Source organism: Salvelinus alpinus, chromosome 13 (assembly GCF_045679555.1).
Source record: "Salvelinus alpinus chromosome 13, SLU_Salpinus.1, whole genome shotgun sequence".
Classification (NCBI taxonomy): Eukaryota; Metazoa; Chordata; class Actinopteri; order Salmoniformes; family Salmonidae; genus Salvelinus; species Salvelinus alpinus.
The window spans coordinates 11211839-11236563 of record NC_092098.1 but is presented as its reverse complement, the minus strand read 5'-3'; the positions used below and the strand labels follow the sequence as shown (position 1 = coordinate 11236563).

Sequence of the window (24725 nt, the reverse complement as noted above, 5' to 3'; positions counted from 1 at the left end):
CAGGGGATAATTATTCCTTCATTCGCCCTCAGCATCTCTACAGGGTACATCAGGGAGGAGAGACTTCGTTCCCTGGCAGCCATTTTGTCCCTATTTCCACCTAATAGCTGTGTTCATGGTAGAGTTACTCACTGACTGGCACTGTCCTTTAACTAGATGGCTCTCCCAGAACAGGTGATTTCATTTTTTTGCTAGTCTTTGGCCTATAACAGCGGGTTCCGGCAAATTGTCGATCCGATTCTTTGTGGCTTTCATATCAGTCGTTTTCTAATATCACTCTATTGGGAGTAGCTCTCCAGTCTTTCTTTGAATCACATAATCATTCAAGGACACAATGAGTACACTGCCTCGCAGCCCGCTCGCTGCACAGTGCTCGTTACCGAGGTTCTGAGCTGCTGAGCATGGCCATATGTCTTTTCAACTCATTTCCTACAAATAGGCACTGAGTGTACAAAACATTAAGAACACCTTAAGAACACCTTCCTAATATTGAGCTGCACCCCCTTTTGCCCTCAGATCAGCCTCAATTTGTCGGGGCATGTCACAATCCATGTCTCAATTGTCTCAAGGCTTAAAAATCCTTCTTTAACCTGTCTCCTCCCCATCATCTACACTGATTGAAGTGAACTTAACAGGTGACATCAATAAGGCATCGTAGCTTTGACCCGGATTCACCTGGTCAGTCTATGTCGTGGAAAAAGCAGGTGTAATTAATGTTTTGTACACTCAAGTGCATACGCTAATTGGAACTCAATTCAATCTCATACAATCTCATGTTCCCTGCACAAGGTCATGCTGCTATTGTCTTAGGACAGTAGAGACCCATCCAGTTTAGCCAGTGAATCACAGTGGACATTCACAAGATTGTATGATTTAGGTATGCTTCACGTTTGAAGCGTTCCCAGGTTGAACGCCTCAAAAGCAGCCTTTCTCTGGTGATTCCAATGGTTTTTCTGTCTGCATGCTCCTCTGTTCAGGGGAGGTTTGGCAAGGCATGCTAGAGGAGGCGGTTGTCATGGCAATTTACTCCGCAGTGATGGACTCGGTATCCGCGGGCAAATGGCTGCGTCAGCGCAATACGCTGAGCACGCTCTTTACATTCTGTACATGCTGCCCTCGCTACCTACAGGAGCTCCTCCTCACCCCCCGACCCCCCCCATGTGACGGAGCTAGCCGCAGAACCCTGAACCTGTCACGTACCCCAACACACATTCACGTGTGCATTCACAGTCGCTCCTTCCTCCTACCCCAGCCCGCTGGTACAGGATTTGAGCGAGAGAGAAATGGATGAGCTGACCAAGGGGCGTGGCTCACGTTATAATGCATCCTGACTGAGCAGACATTGCAGCAGTCATCCGGTGCTGCCCCTACCCCCAACCCCCAACCCCAACCCCGACCCCCATATCTAGCCCGCATCAACAAGTGACCACAACCTGGGGCGGATGAGCAGAATAAATCCAGTAACAGCAGAGCCACATCAGTCAGAGTCACATGGCCAGCCGGACCGTCTCCATGGAGATAGCATGGAGGCAGCAGTGTGTGCACGGTGGAACCTCAGAAGCATTTGGAGCCCATTAGTGGCATCACGGCTGTGATGTATGACCCTGGGGGCCTCCGGGAACATCAGGCACCAGCTGGCCCCCAGGACTCTGAAGATCTGGCTGCCTAGCTGACTCTTCTGTTTGACTGCTGCCCTCAACACCGTTGAAAGCACCAAGCATGGGCCAATCAGAGATCTGTTACAGGGGGATTATGGGCTTTTACAGGCAGGGATCTCCTCATTTAAAAGTTAGCTGGTGGGTGCATAAGGAAGAAAGGTTCATGGTGATGTTGTATCATCTGACCAGTGGACAGATAGTAATGATAATGTAATGATTTGAGCACGGTTTGTTTCTGTGAGTGTGGGTCCAAAGGCCATGGTTGTGAAACACTAGATCTAAGGATGCTGTCGTTACACATCGTAGTCTCCTTCCTTCGTCCCCTGGTCCCTCTGCACTCAACAGTTCTCTCCTGTCCCCGACACTCTGTGATGATTGTGGCCTTAGGACCTACGTGTCCTTATATGGAAGAGGCGAGCAGCACGGAAATCAGGAAATCTCCTCTAGACTTTTTCGATTTGATAGATAACACAGTTAGGAAAAAAATAATGCTTTACGCAAGTTAGGGGAGAATAGACTAGAAGTCTCATGACCTGGGAAACCATTTGAAGGCACTTACGTTTGTCTCTTGCAACCAAGATTTGTCTCTTGCAACCCCCCACCCCCAGGTTCTGGCCTACTGCCACTCTTCACCTTTATGTAGAGAAAAGCAGAGGAGTTCATTTTACCTCACCTGCAAGAGGCTCCTCAGTCAGCCTTATCCGATTACAAGCTGACAAAAAGAGAAGGTCCAATATCCACCTCAATGCTCCCTGAACAGTGATTATTCTGTGAGTGTGTGTGTGTGTGTGTGTGTGTGTGTGTGTGTGTGTGTGTGTGTGTGTGTGTGTGTGTGTGTGTGTGTGTGTGTGTGTGTGTGTGTTTGCGTGCGTGCGTGCGTGCGTGCGCACCTTTATTTGTGTCAGCTGTCATTGCAGTAATGAATAATCTAGTGTGTTACACCAAAATAAGGGCTCATATGTCTGATTGAGAGGGAAGTAATAGTAACCAGTGCTCACTTTCCTACTAAGTAGGGTGCTCTACTTAGAGTAGTTGGCCCAACTTTGCACACTGGGATCAGGGGAGAAACCACCCAGAGAGCCGGCTAAAAAACATGGTTAATACGCCACTAAACCCACCACAACGAGCCTGTGAGCCGACCTCCATTGGCACTTACCATTCTCCCCAACAGTATGTGGAGACTGACTGCTGATTAGCTGCATGCCAGTTTTTGTCCCCCTGCCCTGTTCACTGTCTGTTTGCTGAATGTACCCAGGCTTGTTTCTCTCATCCCTTGCTCTGGTGGCCTTTCATTTCAAAATCATCGCACTGTATCCATGTCGGAGCGTCGTTATTATCCCCCGGATTCTCCCGTCGTTTGAACCTCATTGAATTGAGCTCACCGCTTATGGGAATTTCAGAATATGTTTGTCATATTTACCGCAGAGTCCTCTCCCTTACAGTACACGTTGTAGCAATGCGCTGTCAACAGAGCTGGTAAACACTTTGATTCACCGAAGTTGTGTCTCGTTATTACATACATACGGTATGAAATGGTCATTAAGCCAGAGAATTGTTGTATGACCCGTGGAGCTTTCACAAAGTCATCATCTCTGCTTTGAAGGTTTCTCGTAACATTTCAGAACAGTGGCTAAGATAGAAACAGTATATTATGTGACGTGAGCTGCACACCCACGATGCTGCCTCTAAATCCTGCTAATCCTTCCCTTCCATGGGCCTGTCTTATCCCTAAACCCGCCAAACCCGCCGATTCACTTCCTCTTCTTCTCTGGCTTCGAAGTATATCACAGGCCTACTCCCCAGCTTCCCCTGGAAAACACACAAATGACTGCTGGGATAGATAAGGGCATTTATTATTTAAAAATTGGTCATTTTAGCTGGCTGTTTGGAGGGTAATGGAGCAGAGAGCAGGTTCTAAAACAAGGTACACATAATATCCTTGTTTTCCATGAAAACATACATGAAAAAAGTTGCAAAATGAATAGGAAATATAGTCAAGACGTTGACAAAGTTATAAATCATGTTTTTTAATTGAAATAATAATTGTGTCCTTCAAACTGATTTCGTCAAAGAATCCTCCATTTGCAGCATACAGCCTTGCAGACCTTTGGCATTCTAGTTGTCAATTTGTTGAGGTAATCTGAAGAGATTTCACCCCATACTTCCTGAAGCACCTCCCACAAGTTGGATTGGCTTGATGGGCACTTCTTACGTACCATACAGTCAAGCTGCTCCCACAACAGCTCAATAGGGTTGAGACCTGGTGACTGTGCTGGCCACTCCATTACAGACAGAATACCAGCTGACTGCTTCTTCCCTAAATAGTTCTTGCATAGTTTGGAGCTGTGCTTTGGGTCATTGTGTCATTGGCTCTAATTAAGCGCCGGCCACAGGGTGTGTCATGGCGTTGCAAAATGGAGTGATAGCCTTCCTTCTTCAAGATCCCTTTTACCCTGTACAAATCTCCCACTTTATGTTATGGTATTCGGATGTTATCATTTTCAACTTAAAAAGGTGCCACAAAGAACCTAAGTGTGTGACACACTGAAAAAAACGGAACAATGGTAAATATACAATAACAAAATATACAATACAAAAAATATACAATATACAACACCTCAAACTTAGATTTGTCTGTCCATAACACTTTTTTCTAATCTTCCTCTGTCCAGTGTCTGTGTTCTTTTGCCCATCTTAATATTTAATTTTTATTGGCCAGTCTGAGATATGGCTTTTTCTTTGCAACTCTGCCTAGAAGGCCAGCGTCCCGGAGTCACCTCTTCACTGTTGACATTGAGACTAGTGTTTTGCGGGTACTATTTAATGAAGCTGCCAGTTGAGGACTTGTGAGGCATCTGTTTCTCAAACTAGACACTCTAATGTACTTGTCCTCTTGCTCAGTTGTGCACCGGGGCCTCCCACTCCTCTTTCTATTCTGGTTATAGCCAGTTTGCTCTGTTCTGTGAAGGGAGTAGTACGCAGCGTTGTACGAGATCTTCAGTTTCTTGGCAATTTCTCGCATGGAATAGCCTTCATTTCTCAGAACAAGAATAGACTGACGAGTTTCAGAAGAAAGTGTTTTGTTTCTGTACATTTTGAGCCTGTAATCAAAACCACAAATGCTGATGCTCCAGATACTCAACTAGTCTAAAGAAGGCCAGTTTTATTGCTTCTTTAATCAGGACAACAGTTTTCAGCTATGCTAACATAATTGCAAAAGGGTTTTCGAATGGTCAATTAGCCTTTTAAAATGATAAACTTGGATTAGCTAACACAACATGCCATTGGATCACAGGAGTGATGGTTTCTGATAATGGTCCTCTGTACGCCTATGTAGATATTCCATAAAAAAATCAGCCGTTTCAAACTACAATATTAACAATGTCTACACTGTATTTCTGATCAATTTGATGTTATTTTAATGGACCAAAAATGTGCTTTTATTTAAAAAACAAAGACATTTCTAAGTGACCCCAAACTTTTGAACGGTAGTGTATCTGTTCCATTGTGAAAGGACCCACCGTCCTTCAATAGCTATATTTTCCCAAATATCCTAATATTGGGACACTACCTGTAAACTGATGATATATTGGAACAAATGTTATTGTAAAAAGTTAGTTTTGGTCAAAGTGTCCTGAATGCTGCTTCGCTGACACGCCTGAACCCTTCCCAAACTCTCCGGGACCAAAAATCTCTTTCAGTTGTCAGAGAGCTGACTGGTTTCCCCCCAGAGAATGCTGATGTACATTAATATGAAATAATCTCTTTTTCAATGCCCGGTCTGGATTAGGTTCTGACATTAAAACATGTCTCAAAGCCACGTGGCATCAGAGGAGAAGTATACAGTGTTATTGAGCACCTTATTGGCCACCAGTCCTCCCCTTCAGTTGCGGACATAAATGGGACATGGAATCAGTGTCCAATAAGTCATATGTGTGCAAGGCATGTTTTTTGCCCCTGTAGTTGTATTGATTGAGTATTGATTGAGTGCAGCAGGAAAATATGACACATCAATATAGGCCTTTCTGGCATGAGAGGAAACAGCTTCACAGATACAGTCGAATACTGCTGTAATACTTCTGTATTCTAATTCTGAAGAGGAACACCACTCTTTGAGAGAGAGAGAGAGAGAGAGAGAGAGAGAGAGAGAGAGAGAGAGAGAGAGAGAGAGAGAGAGAGAGAGAGAGAGAGAGAGAGAGAGAGAGAGAGAGAGAGAGAGAGAGAGAGAGAGAGAGAGAGAGAGAGTGTCTTGGCCATTATGATACTTCATCAGAGATCTGGAGGGATTACATCAATCTGTCTTTTTCTTTAATAGTGCAGCAGATCTATTCCTAGAATAATCCCTGGCAAAGAAATTACCGGCGGAATAAGCAATTAATTTGCTTACAAAGCCCTTCCTTTCAATTAAAATAACTGAAACAAACGCGTTGATTAGGAGCCTAGTGTGATTTAGGCTGGTTGTGAAAGGTAGTAATCCATTCTGCTTAGCTTTTCATTAAGGACTAAAGCACGTAGAGTATTACCTTTCACACAATCAATAGGAAAAAGTAGCACAGTGCTTTATCAACTGCACTCAGGCAGTGGTGAGGGAAATACAGTGTTTTTGGGAAGATAAAACTGTCCTGTTTCATGCAGGCTTCAGAGCCCACACTATCGATCCTGGTGAGGAGTCTGCAGAGGGAGGAATAGAGTGGGAGTTGGCCTCAGGGTTAGCGGAGCATGGTCAGGTACTGGTTCTGCCTGGAATCAGGCACAAGATTTATCCTCTCAGTAAAATCGCAGAAAGCTTAAACATTGTTGCATGTTCCCGAACTGTTTTACAAAGTATTCTTTTTGCCCATTTTCCCTATTATCGTTCACATCCCTGATGCCATTTTATATTGACTCAGTTGGACATTGTACAGTACATGCACAGGTATGGTTTTGTAAAAAAAAAAAAAACTAGTTGTGTCTTTTCCACCTACATGCCAGCCCCGCCCACTGCTCTGCTTCTCCTCGCCAGGGGGACGTCGCTCTGCTCCTCTTACCCCCGACACTCTCCTCTGAGAAAGCCTAGTGCGGCAGAAACTGCTGCAGCATGCACTCTGCTCTGCTATAGCGTATATCCCATGTTCCAAGGGCTTTAATATTTCACATGGCTCTTGCTTTGTTTCGCGATATCATGGACTGTGTGTACTGAGGCAGATCATATAGTGAATCTGGAGATGTTGTTAAATTGCTCTTTGAAGAGCTGCCCGAAATGATTTAGCATGGCCGCTTGGGTCTGTAGCTAGAAGATCCCTCTTTTGTCTCCCCTCGCCCCTCGCACCTCGCCCCTCTCCTCCTGTAGAATACAGCAGTAGTGAGACGGCCTGCTGGTTGATACTGTGCTCCGCACACAAACACAGTCCCACATACAGCTCCCGGCAGATCAACAGTATCACAGGCTACCAATTAGTCAAATCTGTCTGTCCTCGCTGACTGCAGTACCCAAGACAACTCCTACAAAGTTCTCTCAAAGTTTACTGTTGTTCCTTTTTGACTTATGCTAAGCAATATGAGTTACACATGTCTTTGTATGATAGTTGGATAGTATGATACATGTGAACGAGGAGCACTGGATGCATATGAAACAGCTGCATCCTGTAATAGAAAGCAGACATGCATCTGACTGTCGCCGACTGATTTTTCTGGGGAAATAGGAGCAGGTCTCTGATAATGACTGTAATCAGTGACGGTTTAATCATTGATTCCAACGCAATGCTCTTTTGAGTCCTCATTAACATCCTTTGTGAGTCTCAAGTGTTGGTAAGATAAGTACGATCCCTCCCATGTCTGTGCTCCTTCCTGATTACATTAGCCACCCATCTCACCTCTCAGCCAAAAAATGCAGTAATTGCTCTACTTTAGTCGTGCATGGAGATGAATTAACATGGTTGCCCGGGGCAACGGTAAGGATGGTGTCCAGGCAGAGAAGAGGTACCTCGGGGCTCATCATTTGTTCATTCATTAATTTCCGGCCAAAAGAGATATGGGAATAAATGCATTCAAGACAAACCCCCGTGGCGGTTGTACAAGAAGGGAAGATTCCAGAGTGGGGATTGGGGGGAATGCTTCCTGCTGCTTGTCAGATCTGGCACAAAAATCAAGGTCATAGTCAAGGAACTGGTGTTCAGCTATTATCTGGCATGAAATCCTAATGCTTTAGTCTGAAGTCTCAAGTCTTTGTTTCTCAGAGGAAAATGGTAAGAAAGGTGGTTAACTATGTATTGATGTGTATAGATATATTGGAATTCTATACTGTGGCTAGGTGCATTTTTATTTGAAACCATTTGGCATTGGTCCTGACTTATAATTAATAGTCCAATTATGGACCTTTTTCTGTAGGACGTGTTGTTTTAAATACAGCACCCATTTTCAGCAGTCAAACCGGGAAGTAATACCCCTAGCTGCTATCTGAACAATTAGGGAGGCATATATTTTCTGTTGTTCTTATTGGTTTGCATAACATGAATCATATCATACCGACAATAATCCACAACATTCAACCACAGAATGAGGATACACTATCGAAAGTTTGTGTCATTCCTGCTACGGTATATGAGCTCTCTTCTTGGAGGTGATCTATAGTACATTCTCTTAGCCGTGCCTCTAGCAACTTTGTGAAAAGGTTGTGAAAATGAATTCCTTAAAAGGCAAAGCGTCTGGGCCTAGGACTAGGTAATTGGGTCATGTTACTCCACTATTTCTTTAGACTGGATATTGGAATGAAAACACATGTTTTTCACTGCCTCAGAGAAATGATAGCGTTTTTCCATTGGCTCGAGGGCACTCTCCATTTTTTGTTGCTGTTGATAAAAGTAGTGTAGAGGAATACACACATTGACTTTATTACTTTACTCGCTAATCCACTGCTATCAGATTGTAAAGCATCTGGGACTACGAGCCATTGTTTGGAATTGTGTCATTCAAGAAAAGGGCTTTGAATAATTCAGTTGCTGTAGTTGTGGGGTCCCTGCTTGGCTGCTGGTGCTGGTTGTGGTGGTAGTTTTGGGGGGCCATGTGGCCCTGACAGCTGGTAAAGCAAGGATTAGGGGTGGGCTCTGTGGGGCAGAGGGGCGGGGAGAACCTGGAGTGAGGGAGTGGCCAGGCTCTCAGCAGGACATTCTCTGTAGATCAGAGTTAGGGCGACTGAAAACCCAGACACACTTAACTGTACTTCATATTGGCATATTGACATAGACTATGCAGTGTAAATACTGTGGATACTGTACTGTGGTACAGAGCATCCATGAAGTCTGTGTTGACAAATTTAAATAAACATACATATTTATTGCATGTAGAAGATGAATAGATGAATATTGAAAATCTCGAGAGTGAGTCTTGTGTCACCCCACCACTTGTCTGGATACTGTTGCTAGGTGACTCTAGATGACAAGGTGGCCTGACCTTTTCAGACATGATGCTCATCTTCTCTGATATGAATATCCCTCAAGCTGGAATGCCCTTTCTTAACTACAGCCATGGCTCTGAGGGACTGTGACATTTCACAATCCAGCTGCAGGTAGGCCTCTAGACAGACGACAGCTCTCAGAAAATATGGTTTGTTTACAGTCGTCTGTCTTTTGTCGCGTCTGTCCCAAGACGTGTAAAGATGATAGTGCGTTCACACTTTGGTCTTATACCCTGTCAGATTCAGTCACATTTCAATGTTGCCTCTAGTGTGTTTTCCAGATTCTCAGAATCCCCTTGTGTTCCAAAAACACACACAATAAATACAGGCCAATTTATTCCTCACGGACGCACTGAGTTTACGTTTGTTTGATCAACTCTATAAAGAGCGGCTAGATACAGCGGGCCACATGGGACCACATTGCTGTGAGGTAGACTCCTAGAGGAAAGCATCCCCACCCCCATCCCAGCCCATCCTACCCAAACACTGCATCCCTTTCCAGTACTGGAAGAGAGTTGCCGATGAGAGCAGGAGAGTGTGAGCTCTCTCACTTCCTCAACTTCCTCCTGATTTATGGAAATCACAGCTCAAACACCCTGTGAGTGGCAGCTGATAAGGATACGTTTAGCATATGTCAGCTTCTCCTTGGCACCCCTGAGAGCCCGAGTACAGGACTAATCATTCTCCGGCTCGCAACGTTTAACAGGGAGGGGATTAGAAGACGGAGCTGCAGCAGCACGGGCTCTGTCTCTCTGGGCAGCCTCACCCTCTTCTCAGCCTCTGCTGTAACTAGTCTGCTTTCAAGGCCCCAGTCAGTCACACTGCATAAAGGCTACAGTCAACAGACTCATTGTTTCCGATTCTCTTCCTTTGAAGAGGTTATTCGTTTTGTCCCAGACAAACGTTGGCACCTAGTGGAAGCCTTGCTGTCTCTGTCCTTGGCCAGGGCTTTCTGTTGGTCACTGGTTTCTGTTTAGGAAATACAGGGACGTTGATCATCAAGAATTAGAGACCAAGAACCTATCCCATTGCTTTGTTCTGTTCCTCTTTGTCTGGCTTCATAATGTAGATTCAGTAACCAAAATGCAGTGTGCCTCGCCTGCAGTCAGAGAACAAAACAAAAAAACAAATTGTTCATTCATATTTACTTGCTCAGTTGCATAATTTGTTTGGGAGACCCTTCCAGTCTTTGTGATTGCAGGGGTTACTGATCGACAGAGCTGTGTCAGGTTTATGTATGATGGCTTAATCACATGGTTCTCTCTGAACGACAGGTCAGTGGGGCAGTATGGTGGAGCGATATGTCTGTGTTGATCTAGCAGACTCCCAGGGGAAACAGCCAGGGGCCAAACTGATTCTAGTGCCATTATAACTGCTATTCATTTGCTCGAGCAGAAGTGCTGTATAGCATACAATGTATGGATCAATTGGTGTTTAGTAAAACCCTTTAGATCGATTTTTGCTCATGTGCTACGCATATGGATGTCTTCTCATAGCATTACAATAGGAGCCTAGCTGTATGCCGTATAATAGGTTATAGTGAGACGTGTAGCTGGAATATTTCGACCTTATTTGTATGGACCACATATCTACCAAACAGTTCAATGTAAAACGAGCATACATCCTCTGTCGCCATAGCAACGGGGGAGGATGCAATCCTATGCTTTAACCTTTCAGCTGTGTGTGTAGAAGCTGCTGCGGCGCTCTCCACCCTTAGATAAAAGGGTTCCAAAACGGTTCGTCAGCTGTCCCCATAGGAGAACCCTTTTTGGTTCCAAGTGGGAAGGGTTCTACATTGAACCCAAAAGGCTTTTACCTGGAACCAAAAGGGTTCTACCTGGAACCAATGAGGGTTCTTCAAAGGGTTCTCCTATGGGGACAGCCGACACACCCTTTTAGGTTATAGAGAGTGTATATAGAGTGTATATAGAGAAACATACAAAACAATAGGAACACCTGCTCTTTCCATGACATAGACTGACCGGGTGAATCCAGGTGAAAGCGGTGATCCCTTATTGATGCCACTTGTTAAATCCACTTCAATCAGTGTAGATGAAGGGGAGGAGACTGGTTAAAGGATGTTTAAGCCTTGAGACAATTGAGACATGGATTGCGTATGTGTGCCATTCAGAGGGTGAATGGGCAAGACAAAAGATTTAAGTGCATTTTAACTGGGTATGGTAGTAGGTGCCAGGCACACCGGTTTGAGTTTGTCAAGAACTGCAAAGGTTCTGGGGTTTTCACCCACAACAGTTTCCCGTGTGTATCAAGAATTGTCCACCACACAAAGGATATCCAGCCAACTTGACTCAACTGCGGGAAGCATTGGAGTCAACATGGGCCAGCATCCCTGTGGAACGCTTTCGACGCCTTGTAGAGTCCATGCCCGGATGAATTTAGACTGTTCTGAGGCCAAAAGGGGGTGCAGCTCAATATTAGGAGGGTGTTCTTCATGTTTGATATACTCAGTGTATACAGTAGTGTTCTGAGCCTAACACCCCAAACTGAAACACTGTCACCTGATCTGGGATAGAAATGACTAGAGCTATTCTATGAACACCCCTGGGTGTGTCTCCACCAGTGGTATGTATTCATGGATGCCAAGGGATGCCAATTTTCCTTCAATTCACAAGAGGCTGAATGTATCTCACCGGAGAAAGCATCTGAGTGAGCGAAACAGCGCCCCTCTGTCTCTGTATGTGTAGCTCATCTATCTGATGCTGTCTGGTCCAAAAGAGTATGACATTGTTGCCTTCCGTAGCATTGAATGCAAGGGAAGCCAGTGAGCATTTGGCCTCCCTTGATTAAAAAAAAGTATAAAATAATAGCCAATCAGAGTTGAGCTATACTGAGTGAACTCAAATGTGAATGGTCCTGGCACACCAAAACAAAGTGTCAAGGGAAGCGTCACTCCCATCAAATTTTTTTGAGAGCATACGTCAACAACTTGAATAGTTGCATCTTGTTTTGTTGTTGTCCTCTTGGTGGCTAGATAAAATTGGACCTTTCCTAAATCAGCCATGGATGGAGATAGGGATTTAGACCTGTGGTTTTACTTAATTCTCCGTACTGACCAATGATTATAACAGTGATTCTGATCCAACCATTAATTCATACATTGTTGTGCCCCTGGACTGAGAGGATGGAAGTTTAGTATGTAGCTACATGTAGAAGGCTAATGTTAACTAGCTAACGTTGCGCATGAAAGGAAGTTAGGCTAGTGAGCAGGCAGTTTAGCCAGGTAGCCTAGGACAACAACAAATAAAAGTGTTTACTGTATGACAGAGTCATAGACCGTTTCATCAATATGAAAGAGAGGAGGATGGCATTGGTGTCTCTCTACAAGTAGGGTGAGTCAACATGTTTTTCTACTTGCACGAACGTGTACACACACACACACACACACACACACACACACACACACACACACACACACACACACACACACACACACACACACACACACACACACACACACACACACACACACACACACACATCAGAACCATGGACATCCACATCATATTTAGCTTACATTGACAAAAACAAAAGTGGTATCTTTTAGTTGTCACTGTATTAGACTAAGCAGAGGTGATTAGATGATGTTGAAATGTTGAAGTTGAAATGGTGCTGGAATCGTGGAAGCAGCTCCTGTTTTCTTTGCTACTTGCACTCTGCACTCTACTTGCGCTCTGTGGTTCTAAATCAATAGTTGTTTAGTGGTCTGAAAATGTCAGAAACATTAACTAGCTTGACCATGCTGTTTGTTAGATGCAATATGCAGACAGAGGTTGCTCTCCGGTTTTGTGATGTAACAAAGGTGTGCCACTGTGTCTTCTTATCGTCTCCACCTTAGGCCTATATATCACGGTGGCAAGGCATACAGTATGAACTAACAGGTTATAGACAAACAACACAATTATCACAACACATAGGTTGTAATATGGCTTTTTATTCTGGCTAACCCAGCTACTGATCTCCACAGACCGGTTTATACGGTGAAACAATGGACCTGTAACAAGGCTGGCAAGCATGTGTGTGCTGTGCTGTGTATGACCTCAATCACCCCACAGTCACTATGGGCACTGTCCCAGGAAACGCTTGGATAGGATTAGCCTAAAACACTATTTTCTCTCTATGATAATGAGAGCTAATGTTTGGATTACATGCATTTTCAGGGCCCACAAGTCATTCACACAGCCAATCAGCGTGCTCGGATGTCGCTGTACCTCTACATCTCAGTTAGTGGAGGCATCCTAGACTCCCTGTGTGCCCTCACCCCATCCTACCCCTCACAGAGGCATGGCAGTTGAAAGAGAGGGGGTGGAGGGGTACGGAGCAGGGAGCTGTACCCAAGAGAGACACATCGAGCTGGGATTAGCTCTAATGGGATTACGCTGCTACAGCCATTTTAGCCAGGCAGGTCGGGAGGGAGCAGGCAGATTGGGATGACATCATCTCCTGTCCTGTCTGCTGCTGTCTGCTGCTGCATTCTGTCCCCCTGGACCAATGGGGCAGAGGGTTGAGTGCCTGTTAAGACATATTGAAACAACAGTTGACTCCAGTGAATCCTCTTAAGTGATATTTCACCAAGTGGCCAGTTGTCTCTAAGACTGAAGGAGATGCGTTGCTGCAATGTGAAGTCTGTGCCCAAGAGATGACCTGCTGAATTCTGGGAAGCCCTCCAGTAGTAAATGTCATATGGTGTAACCTTGACTGGTCTGCATACCGAAGTAATTTTGACTGGTCTGCATACTGAAGTCATTTTGACTGGTCTGCATACCGAAGTAATTTTGACTGGTCTGCATACTGAAGTAATTTTGACTGGTCTGCATACCGAAGTCATTTTGACTGGTCTGCATACTGAAGTCATTTTGACTGGTCTGCATACTGAAGTAATTTTGACTGGTCTGCATATCAAAGTAATTTTGACTGGTCTGCATACTGAAGTCATTTTGACTGGTTAGCATACTGAAGTCATTTTGACTGGTCTGCATACTGAAGTCATTTTGACTGGTCTGCATACTGAAGTCATTTTGACTGGTCTGCATACTGAAGTCATTTTGACTGGTCTGCATACTGAAGTCGCCTTGACTGCTGTAGTGGACATAGTTTAGTAGTAGGGAGTGAGAATCTGTCCAAACCTTCAGACCGGAGATGAAATGGGATGGACAGACTGACACATACAGGACTGGGAAACTGTAGTCTCAGGCTCCCTGCACCGTGTGGAGCCTGTGTGTCTGTTTCCATGGTTACCCTGCTCATTGATTTTGTGTTTCCTGCTCAATGTTTTATGAGTGCAAGTGGTCTTAAAGCTCCAATGTGTTTCTAGATGAAGTGTAAATGTAATTATGGTAATGTGCCAGTTTGTAGATTGGGGCTGTCTGTCAGAAAGGTATATGGCTGTCTCCCCCCCCCCCCCCCCCAGTGAACCTCTCCAGTACTCCCCCATGCACAGAGGAGAGGGGGGATGCATGCACAGGCAGTATTGGTGCAGTGCTTCATCACTCAGAGCACAAACACACACGCACACACACACACACACACACACACACACACACACACACACACACACACACACACACACACACACACACACACACACACACACACACACACATACACACATGTTTGTTTTACTATCCTTGTGGGGACCAACAAATGTATTCCCATTCAAAATCCTATTTTCCCTAACCCTAACCCTACCCTTAATCCAAAACCCCTAACCCTAAAACTAAACCTAACCCTAACTCCTATCGCTAATCCTAACCCCTAACCCTAACCTTAATTCCTACCGTAACCCTAATTGTAATCCTAACCCAAAGCCTAACCCTAAGACTAAAATTGTATTTTTCTTTGTGGGGACCGCCGTAATTTCCCCAGTAATTTCCCCATTTTACTATCCTTGTGAGGACTTCTGCCCCGCACAAGGATAGTAAAACCACACACACACACACACACACACACACACACACACACACACACACACACACACACACACACACACACACACACACACACACACACACACACACACACACACACACACACACACACACACACACAGAGAGAGCTATACTGAGCTGCTGTATAACTCCTCCACTGTGTTCAATGTTAGGAGCAGTATCCAGACTGTCATATGGTCATACCGTCATCCTTCTCTCATCCTGGGATTTACGCTATTACCAGCTTAGTACACTAGGGGGTGCCAAAAAATGCAAGGAAGACCATTGGGTGTTTTCATGGAATTTTCATGGAGGCTGCTAGCTAAATATCCTAACGAGCGCAAAACAAAATATACGAATTGCAAAGACAGGCAATCCAGCTCATGACGTTATACATATTGGAGCTACCGAATGTAATTTGTTTTGAGTTTGGACATTTACAAGCGAATGTGAACGAGAGGCATTGTGCAATTGAACAAAGTCTTGATGCATGCATGTGTGAAGAAACAACAGTATTGGCTCTGGAGCACCATGTGTACACGCTGTGTCTGTGTGGAGTCTGGAGTCGCGAGGGCAACAGGCCTGCCTGCTCTGCTCAGAGAAGAAATCTAAAGATAGCAGTGGCAGCTGTACAGATAACTCATCCAAAGGGCTTTGACTTCTCAAACACAGCAGAACGCTAACACAGTATGATGCCCCGTCACCTTATTAATTCAAATCAAATCAAAAATCTAATTTTATTTGTCACATGCGCCGAATACAACAGGTAGACCTTACCGTGAAATGCTTACTTGCGAGCCCTTAACCATTCAGCCACTTATTTAGATAACTAGCAAGTTAAACTTAACACATCATTTGTCGTTTTTCACCCAGGTAAAAAAAAGCATAAGAAATATATTGCTGCATTTTGTAAATGCAGATCTAAACTGCTTCTTATTGTAATTTCTGCTCGGCGTCAGACAAATGTTGTTCTTCAGTTGCACTTCTCCACTCGGATGAGAATTCACATTAGCAAATGTAGCTGGCTACATTCTTTCTATAAATAATATTAGAAATATGATGGCCATGCATCATTTTTTGCAAAAAATACCTTGCTGTTTTATTGTAAGCTCATTTACTGCCAGCCAAATAGCATTGCACTTCTGTTCTGATGAAAATTAAGCTATTTTCTGCCAAATGTGTTGGACTAATGTATACTGACCAGAAATATAAACGCAACATGTAAAGTGTTGGTCCCATGTTTCACAAGCTGAAATAAAATATCCCAGAAATGTTCCATACGTAGAAATAACTTATTTCTCTCAAATTTTGTGCACAAATTTGTTTACATCGCTGTTAGTGAGCTTTTCTCCTTTGCCAAGATAATCCACCCACCTGACAGTTGTGGCATGTCAAGAAGCTGATTAAACAGCATGATCATTACACAGGTGCATCTTGTGCTGGGGACAATAAAAGGCCACTCTAAAATGTGCAGTTTGTTCACACAACAGGGCGGCAGGTATCCTAGTGGTGAGAGCGTTGGACCAGTAACCGAAAAGTTGCTAGATCGAATCCCTGAGCTGACAAGGTAAAAAATCTGTTGTTCTGTTTTTTGCAAAAAATACCCACTGTTCCTAGGCCGTCATTGTAAGATGCTCCAGATACTCAACTAGTCTAAAGAAGGCCAGTTTTATTGTTTCTTTAATCAGAACAACAGTTTTCAGCTGTGCTAACATAATTGCAAAAGGGTTTTCGAATGATCAATTAGCCTTTTAAAATTATAAACTTGGATTAGCTAGCACAACGTGCCATTGGAATACATTAGTGATGGTTTCTGATAATGGGCCTCTGTACTCCTATGTAGATATTCCATAAAAAATCAGCCGTTTCCAGCTACAATAGTCATTTACAACATTAACAATGTCTACATTGTTATTCTGATCAATTTGATGTTGTTTTAATGAACCAAAAATGTGCTTTTCTTTCAAAAACAAGGACATTTCTAAGTGACCCCAAACTTTTGAACGGTAGTGTATTTTCTGTGAAGGAAAACTATAGTTGCACGTCTCTGATCACTCTATTGAAGAAAAAAAACACTAGACATTCAATATAAAATGGGACCTCTGTCAATACAAAGTTGGACTCGCCTACTCGCCGCTTTCTCCCGTTGTGCTATTTACAAACAAACACGTGACTGGCTCAACTGTTCTGGGGAACTATGGTAAGCATCATAATGAAAAGTAATGTGACGTGTGAAATGAAGAAAGCGATCTGCTTTATCTCCTAACATATTGCACACGTTGACTGCAGGTATTTCCTTAAAAAGTAGCTTCAAATATGACAATTTATTGAAAAACTTCAAAGAAATGTTTTCACCGGTATTGACAGTGTTTTAAAACCATCCCGTGGCCATTTCCAAACACCCCGGTATACGGTAGGCTACAGGATTAACCCATTAAGTGCTAATTCACCCATCCCTCTGAAATGGAGGTCTTAAGTTACAGCGTTAGCTACTAATCCAACTGCACAGACCAATGGTAGAGTAGGAAGAAGGGACTTGGGCCAATAGAAGAGTAAGTAAGGCTTGTCTGCAATTGCATGAACTCAGACATAATGCATTGCCATCAACCTGTCATCTCACATCATCAGTTTTAAACGTCCTTTCCTCTTTAGCTTCGGTCCCTCTCAGAGTGGTGTGATGATATGTCAGTACTGCTGCTGAGGACTGCTTTTGTGTGTTCCTCTGTTGAGGCTACAGTCTCTGGCTTCTTTTTTGGATGGTGTCTGATATTGTTTGTTGGTGACCTAGCTCTAGACAGTCTCTGGCTCCAGCTCTGTGTGTGTGTCTACTGCGCTGGTGGCGAGTCTGACAGGCTCACCCACGTTGAAGGTCACCCCCTCCTCTCTGGTCCATTTTTTGTGGGGCGCTCTCTCTCCCATCCACTCAGATCACATCACATCACCACTGTCTGCTGCCCTGTCAGCAACAGCCTCATCCTACAGCACTACTGTGCTCCTGAACCGTTCCCTCTCACTGTGTGGCAATGCGACCCTTGCCCTGCTAGAAGAAATTAAAATTCTGGAAATTATGGAAATTATGTAAAAATGTACCACTAGCCACTTTAAACAATGCCACTTAATATAATGTTTACATACCCTACATTACCCATCTCATATGTATATACTGTACTCTATATCATCTACTGCATCTTGCCATCTTTATGTAATACATGTACCACTAGCCACTTTAAACTATGCCACTTTATGTTTACATACCCTACAGTACTCATCTCATATGTATATACCGTACTCTATACCATCTACTGCATCTGCCATGCCGTTCTGTACCACCACTCATTCATATATCTTTATGTACATATTCTTTATCCCTTTACACTTGTGTGTGTGTGTAAGGTAGTAGTTGTGGAATTGTTAGGTTAGATTACTTGTTGGTTATTACTGCATTGTCGGAACTAGAAGCACAAGCATTTCGCTACACTCGCATTAACATCTGCTAACCATGTGTATGTGACTAATAAAATTTGATTTGATTTGATTTGATTTGCAAGCCCTAAGCAAAGCCATTAATATAGATGTAGAGATGTGATATCTGGAGAATGATCTCTCTCAGACCCACTATTATCCTTGGAATAGGAGGGTTTATGAACAGATTTGGCTGTATGTCAGGGTATATTTAGATATCATTTAGTATCAATGTATTTATACTACACTGTATGTACATACACAGTTTGGTCGGAAAATCAAACAGCAGTTGGGATGTATTGACTTATAAAAGGTGACAACTGCAATCTCTCTGGATAAGTACTTTAATAAGAGTCAAGAGAAAACAAAAGTATGACTGAAATGACCCATATAGTATCTCCAAATAGATATTTGATCTTAGTGTAAGTAAGTGTACACCGTGTCTCTGATTGGCCCCTGTCCTCATAATTAGTGAGATGTAATTGGCTGGCTGGTTGGTGTAAGCTGTGGTGTCTGCCTGGCTGACGGTTGTGATTGGTTGGCTGGTCAGTGTAAGCTGTGGTATCTGCAGGGCTGAGGGGTGACAGGAGTTGACAGAAAAGGGTCAGTGGCCCCACCTTACCTTGGCTAGCGTGACACAGGGCCTTATATGAGCTGGTGGAAGCCAGACCAATCAGGATTAACCTGGTATACAGGCATCTTGTCATTCTCTCTGCTGTCTCGGACCTGATCTGCTTCGACTCCCATCAACACTATCTCTCTCTTTCTATATATCGCTCTCTCTTTCTATCGCTCTCTCGCTCTTTCTCTCTCTGTAAGACGTCTTTAGCAAAACAGGATGGAGGACAGGTCAAGCAAGTGGGCAAAACTAGTTGTAGTGATGTCACAATGACTGTTTTGCCCAATGGGAAGTCCGACCTGCTTTGGGTTAGTGCTATCTGGCACTCTTGAGACATCCCTAGCCTAAAACCTAACCCTAACCATAACCCTTACCGTAACCATTTAAAATATCAACTTCAAAGGGGTAGGGACATCCCAAGGATCCCAGGTAGCAAGGACCCTGACTTTGTTCCCAGGTCCTCCTTCACCCCTGGTACCTGTCCCTTTCCCTCTTCTAATGTTTCTCTCCCTCTACTACTGTCCCTGTCCCTCCTGAACCTTCCTAGGCCATGTGTGTCCCAGTAACAGTGCTGTCAGATCAGACAGGCATCTTCATAATCAGGAGCTCTGCAGTCAATTAGCTCTATGCATTTGTCTGCACAAATCAACACACAGAGTGGCTGTCACACTGGATGACATGACAGCTCCTCTAGTGTAAAGCACACTGGTGTGCTGAGCGGGCTGTCAATAGCACTTTACAGCAGTGGCTGCACTCATGTCTGAGCATAGACATAAACATTCAGTTGTATTAGGTGATGAAGTAGTGCTTTTCAATAGTGAGATGGGTATAATGAGACAGACTTACTTCCCTGGTGGTAATGGTAGTGCCGTATGACCTGATCTCTGGAAAGGAAAGGCTGACTATCTAGGCCTTCCTGTGGTTCAGAGTATTGTATTTCCATTACTGCAGCAACCCAGTAATACGCTTAATATGTTTTCTATTCGGCCCACATTTACACCCCACAGCTGGTCTCCAAAAGGCTTTTCGCTGGCTATGAGTTCCAATGTTTTTCTCAGAAATGGATTCCTTCACAAAATAACAGTGTCCAGGATCTTATCGTGTCCAGGATCTTATCGTGTCCAGGATCTTATCGTGTCCAGGATCTTATCCTGTCCAGGGTCTTATCGGGTCCAGGATCTTATCATGTCCAGGATCTTATCCTGTCCAGGATATTATCATGTCCAGGATCTTATCAGGTCCAGGATATCATGTCCAGGATCTTACCATGTCCAGGATCACTAATTGTATTGATGATCTGATTTAGACCTGTCATTCTAAAGTAATGGACTAGATAGATAAATAAATACATTGAATTGTACTAATGTTGACCATCACTGCATAAAGTGGTATATGAAAAGCTGAGTTTCTACAGACCATTATATTTTCACTAAATGTTTCTCAGTCTTCTAAGCAGTTCTACTGTATTGCTCCTTTCTTCAGTCTGTTGTATTGTCATCACTCTAATGACCTCTGTCTCGTCCTGACCCTAAACAAAGGCATGGGGGTTGGGTGTGGGGGATGGACAGACAGATAGTCAAGTTTGGCCTCCCTCATAGGGCCCTGTGTCCTGCATAGCCCCCTCGGCCCCCCTCATTACCATTGTAGCTGGGGAGCCCAGCCAGCCTTGATGGGCTGTTGTCATCAGAGGGATTGACACACAGACCCCCCAGAGACCACCAAAGACCTCATTTACATACCCTTTCCATTATCACCACCTAGAGATGTGGTGGGGGCTGGGTGGAGGGCTGGCAGACCCCATCACGCTTCCCATCTGACACATGATTGACAGCCTGAGAGGCATCCTTAAAATGTCCCCATTATAGCTACATTCCTGCTAAATTCCACACAGCAATTGTAAGATTGAAGATAATAAAAAAAAAATAATAAAAAACATTTAAGCTCCCAATATTGACTGTTTAATGATACACTGAAAGACTGGGTGAGTTAATTAGAGGTCTACAATGAAAAAGCAATAAGAATGGGATTATATATAGTCATTTCATCACTAGGGTTTGACCCTAGGGATATGTGCCACTCCTGCCCCCTGTCTATGGCCTGGACCCGTGGGACATGGAGGAGGTGCAGCTGGCAGACGCCATGCAGACCAGACACTCCTCCAGTAGCGACAAGCATCATGGCAGCTGCTGGGGTGGGGTGCTCCAGAATTAGCATCAGCTCATAGTTTAGAAGTGTGTCACAAAGAAGGTTGTGATGTGATGTATCCTGGGTATTACCCTCCAGGTTCTGAACCTCGGGGGCGTGGCGTGGCCCCCTGGACGCCTGTCACCCGGGAGACCAGAGAGGAAGACTGTTTTGAATGTGAGGCGGGGGAGGGCCTAATAAACCTGCTAGTTCCAGGAACAGGGCTTTTCTATTGGAGGGTCATCAGTGAAAGGGGGTGTGGCCCGAGACCTCTGTCCAGTAAGTAGCTTGTGACATGAACAGCTGCAGTGAAGGGGATCATAACCCTTAGAGGAGTGGGTTAAACTGAGCTCTGTGATACACAATTATTAGTCATTATTAAAGACTCAGTAACGTTGGACTGTGTGTGATTGGGACATGTTTGGCTCTAGTAGCCATGCTAACGTGCCAAGAGTACTCAATACAACCAGCTTTCTTTCATTGGCTGAATACAACCTATTGTAGGAGAGGTTGTCTGCTGTTGGACTCCATTGAAGGCTGAAGGAAGTCTGACTCATTAGATGAAATCTTAGATAAATTCGCCTTTGTCTTCTTATACTAAAAGTGTCAGTTCTTCCTAATAATAGCTCTTTATGTAAAGTAGGATGTTGCAGACTTATTATATCCCATGTCTTAGTCCTTTACTAGCCACAGATTTTACCATCAACAACCATCTCCAATTTAACCGGTATTAAACCCAGGATTTTAGATAATTCTACGAGCTAGCCCCACAGCTATTCACTAATCTCAAACCTCGCACAATTATATGCAACGTTTTGTCGTGGTTGAATGCAAGTGTATTATCTTTTTTAATGAACACACGGTCAGCATTTTAAAAGCAGTTTAGCGAACTGGAGAATGTTAATGCAGTATAAGACCCTCTTTTTGGGGCACACATTGGCTGCTGAATTTCTTTGCTCTATCTGTGTGTTGCTGTTACTGTAATGCTGTTACTGACATGATGTGACCTGGAGAAAAGTGCAGAGTCAAGGAGGTGGTAGTGCTGAGATGTCGGACTGGTCACTGTCAAAGATGAATGTATTTTAAATCTGATATGTCATGTTAAGATCCCACTGAATTGTATGTATGCATTGTCGCAGAGCTGCATTCTCACATGGTCCCGTGTTTCTCTGCTCCACCAGGTCACCTGTCTTCAGGATTTCTTTGGTGATGATGATGTCTTCATTGCCTGTGGCCCAGAGAAGTTCCGCTACGCCCAGGATGACTTCTCCCTGGATGAGAATGGTGAGAGCAGCCACACCACTAGTAACCTACTGCACCACTGTAACACCACTAGTAACCTACTACACCACTGTAACATCACTAGTAACCTACTGCACCACTGTAACACCACTAGTAACCTACTACACCACTGTAACATCACTAGTAACCTACTGCACCACTGTAACACCACTACTCACCTACTACACCACTGTACCACCAATAGTAACATACTGAACCACTGTAACACCACTAGTAACCTACTGCATCACTGTAACACTACTAGTAACCTACTACACCACTGTAACACCACTACTCACATACTATACTACTGTAACACCACTAGTAACCTACTGCACCACTGTAACACCACTGGTGACCTTTACACCATGAGTCACCTACTACACCACTGTAACACCACTAGTAACCTACTACACCACTGTGACACCACTAGTAACCTACTACACCACTGTAACACCACTGTAACCTACTACACCACTGTAACACCATTAGTCACATACTGCACCACTGTAACATCACTAGTAACCTACTACACCACTGTAACACCACTAGTCATCTACTACACCACTGTAACACCACTAGTGACTTTCTACACCATGAGTCACCTACTACACCACAGTAACACCACTAGTAACCTACTGAACCACTGTAAAATCACTAGTAACCTACTACACCACTGTAACACCCTAGTAACCTATTACACCACTGTAACACCACTAGTCACATACTGCACCACTGTAACATCACTAGTAACCTACTACACCACTGTAACACCACTAGTCATCTACTACACCACTGTAACACCACTAGTGACTTTCTACACCATGAGTCACCTACTACACCACTGTAACACCACTAGTAACCTATTACACCACTGTAAAACCACTAGTAACCTACTACACCACTGTAACACCACGTGTAATCTACTACCCCACTATATCACCACTAGTCACCTACTACACCATTGTAACATTACTAGTCACCTACTACCACACTGTAATCCAATAGTAACCTACGACACCTCTGTAACACCACTATTAACCTATTACACCACTGTAACACAACTAGTCACCTACTACACACTGTAACATCACTAGTCACCTTCTACACCACTGTAACATTACTAGTCACCTACTACACCTCTGTATAACCAGTAGTGACCTAATACACCACTGTAACACACTAGTCCCCTCTTACACCACTGTAACATCACTAGTAACCTACTACACCACTGTATCATCACTTGTCTCCTTCTACACCACTGTAACACCAATAGTAACCTACTGCACCATTGTAACACCACTAGTAACCTACTGCATCACTGTAACACTACTAGTAACCTACTACACCACTGTAACACCACTACTCACCTACTACACCACTGTAACACCAATAGTAACCTACTGCACCACTGTAACACCGCTAGTAACCTACTGCACCACTGTAACACCACTAGTAACCTACTACACCACTGTAACACCACTAGTAACCTACTACACCACTGTAACATCACTAGTAACCTACTACACCACTGTATCACCACTAGTCACATACACATACTACACCACTGTAACACCACTAGTCACCTACTACACCAATGGCAACCTACTACACCACTGTAGCACCACTAGTAACCTATTACACCACTGTAACACCACTAGTAACCTACTACATCACTGTAACATCACTGGTAACCTACTACACCACTGTAACACCACTAGTCACCTACTACACGACTGTAACACATCTAGTAACCTATTACACCACTGTAACACCACTAGCAACCTACTACATCACTGTAACATCACTGGTAACCTACTACACCACTGTAACACCACTAGTAACCTATTACACCACTGTAAAATCACTAGTAACCTACTACACAACTTTAACACCACTAGTCACCTACTACACCACTGTAACACCACTAGTAACCTACTACACCACTGTAAAATCACTATTCACCTACTACACAACTTTAACACCACTAGTCACCTACTCCACCACTGTAACACCACAAGTAACATTTTTACACCACTGTAACATCACTAGTCACCTATTACACCACTGTAACACCACTAGTCACCTACTACACCACTGTAATATCACTAGTCAACAAACTACACCACTGTATCACCTCTAGT

The 24725-nt window shown here is 43.9% G+C and overlaps 1 protein-coding gene across 2 annotated transcripts in view; it reads left to right on the top strand.

The window, feature by feature from the left end:
- Window positions 1-24725, top strand: part of LOC139537052 (neuronal migration protein doublecortin-like) — a 72113-nt gene that overhangs the window by 28107 nt on the left and 19281 nt on the right. For both annotated transcript variants that reach the window (XM_071337891.1, XM_071337890.1), the window contains exon 4: window positions 22482-22584. In XM_071337891.1, the coding sequence (XP_071193992.1) occupies window positions 22482-22584 (103 nt within the window). The remainder of the gene's footprint in view (window positions 1-22481; window positions 22585-24725) is intronic.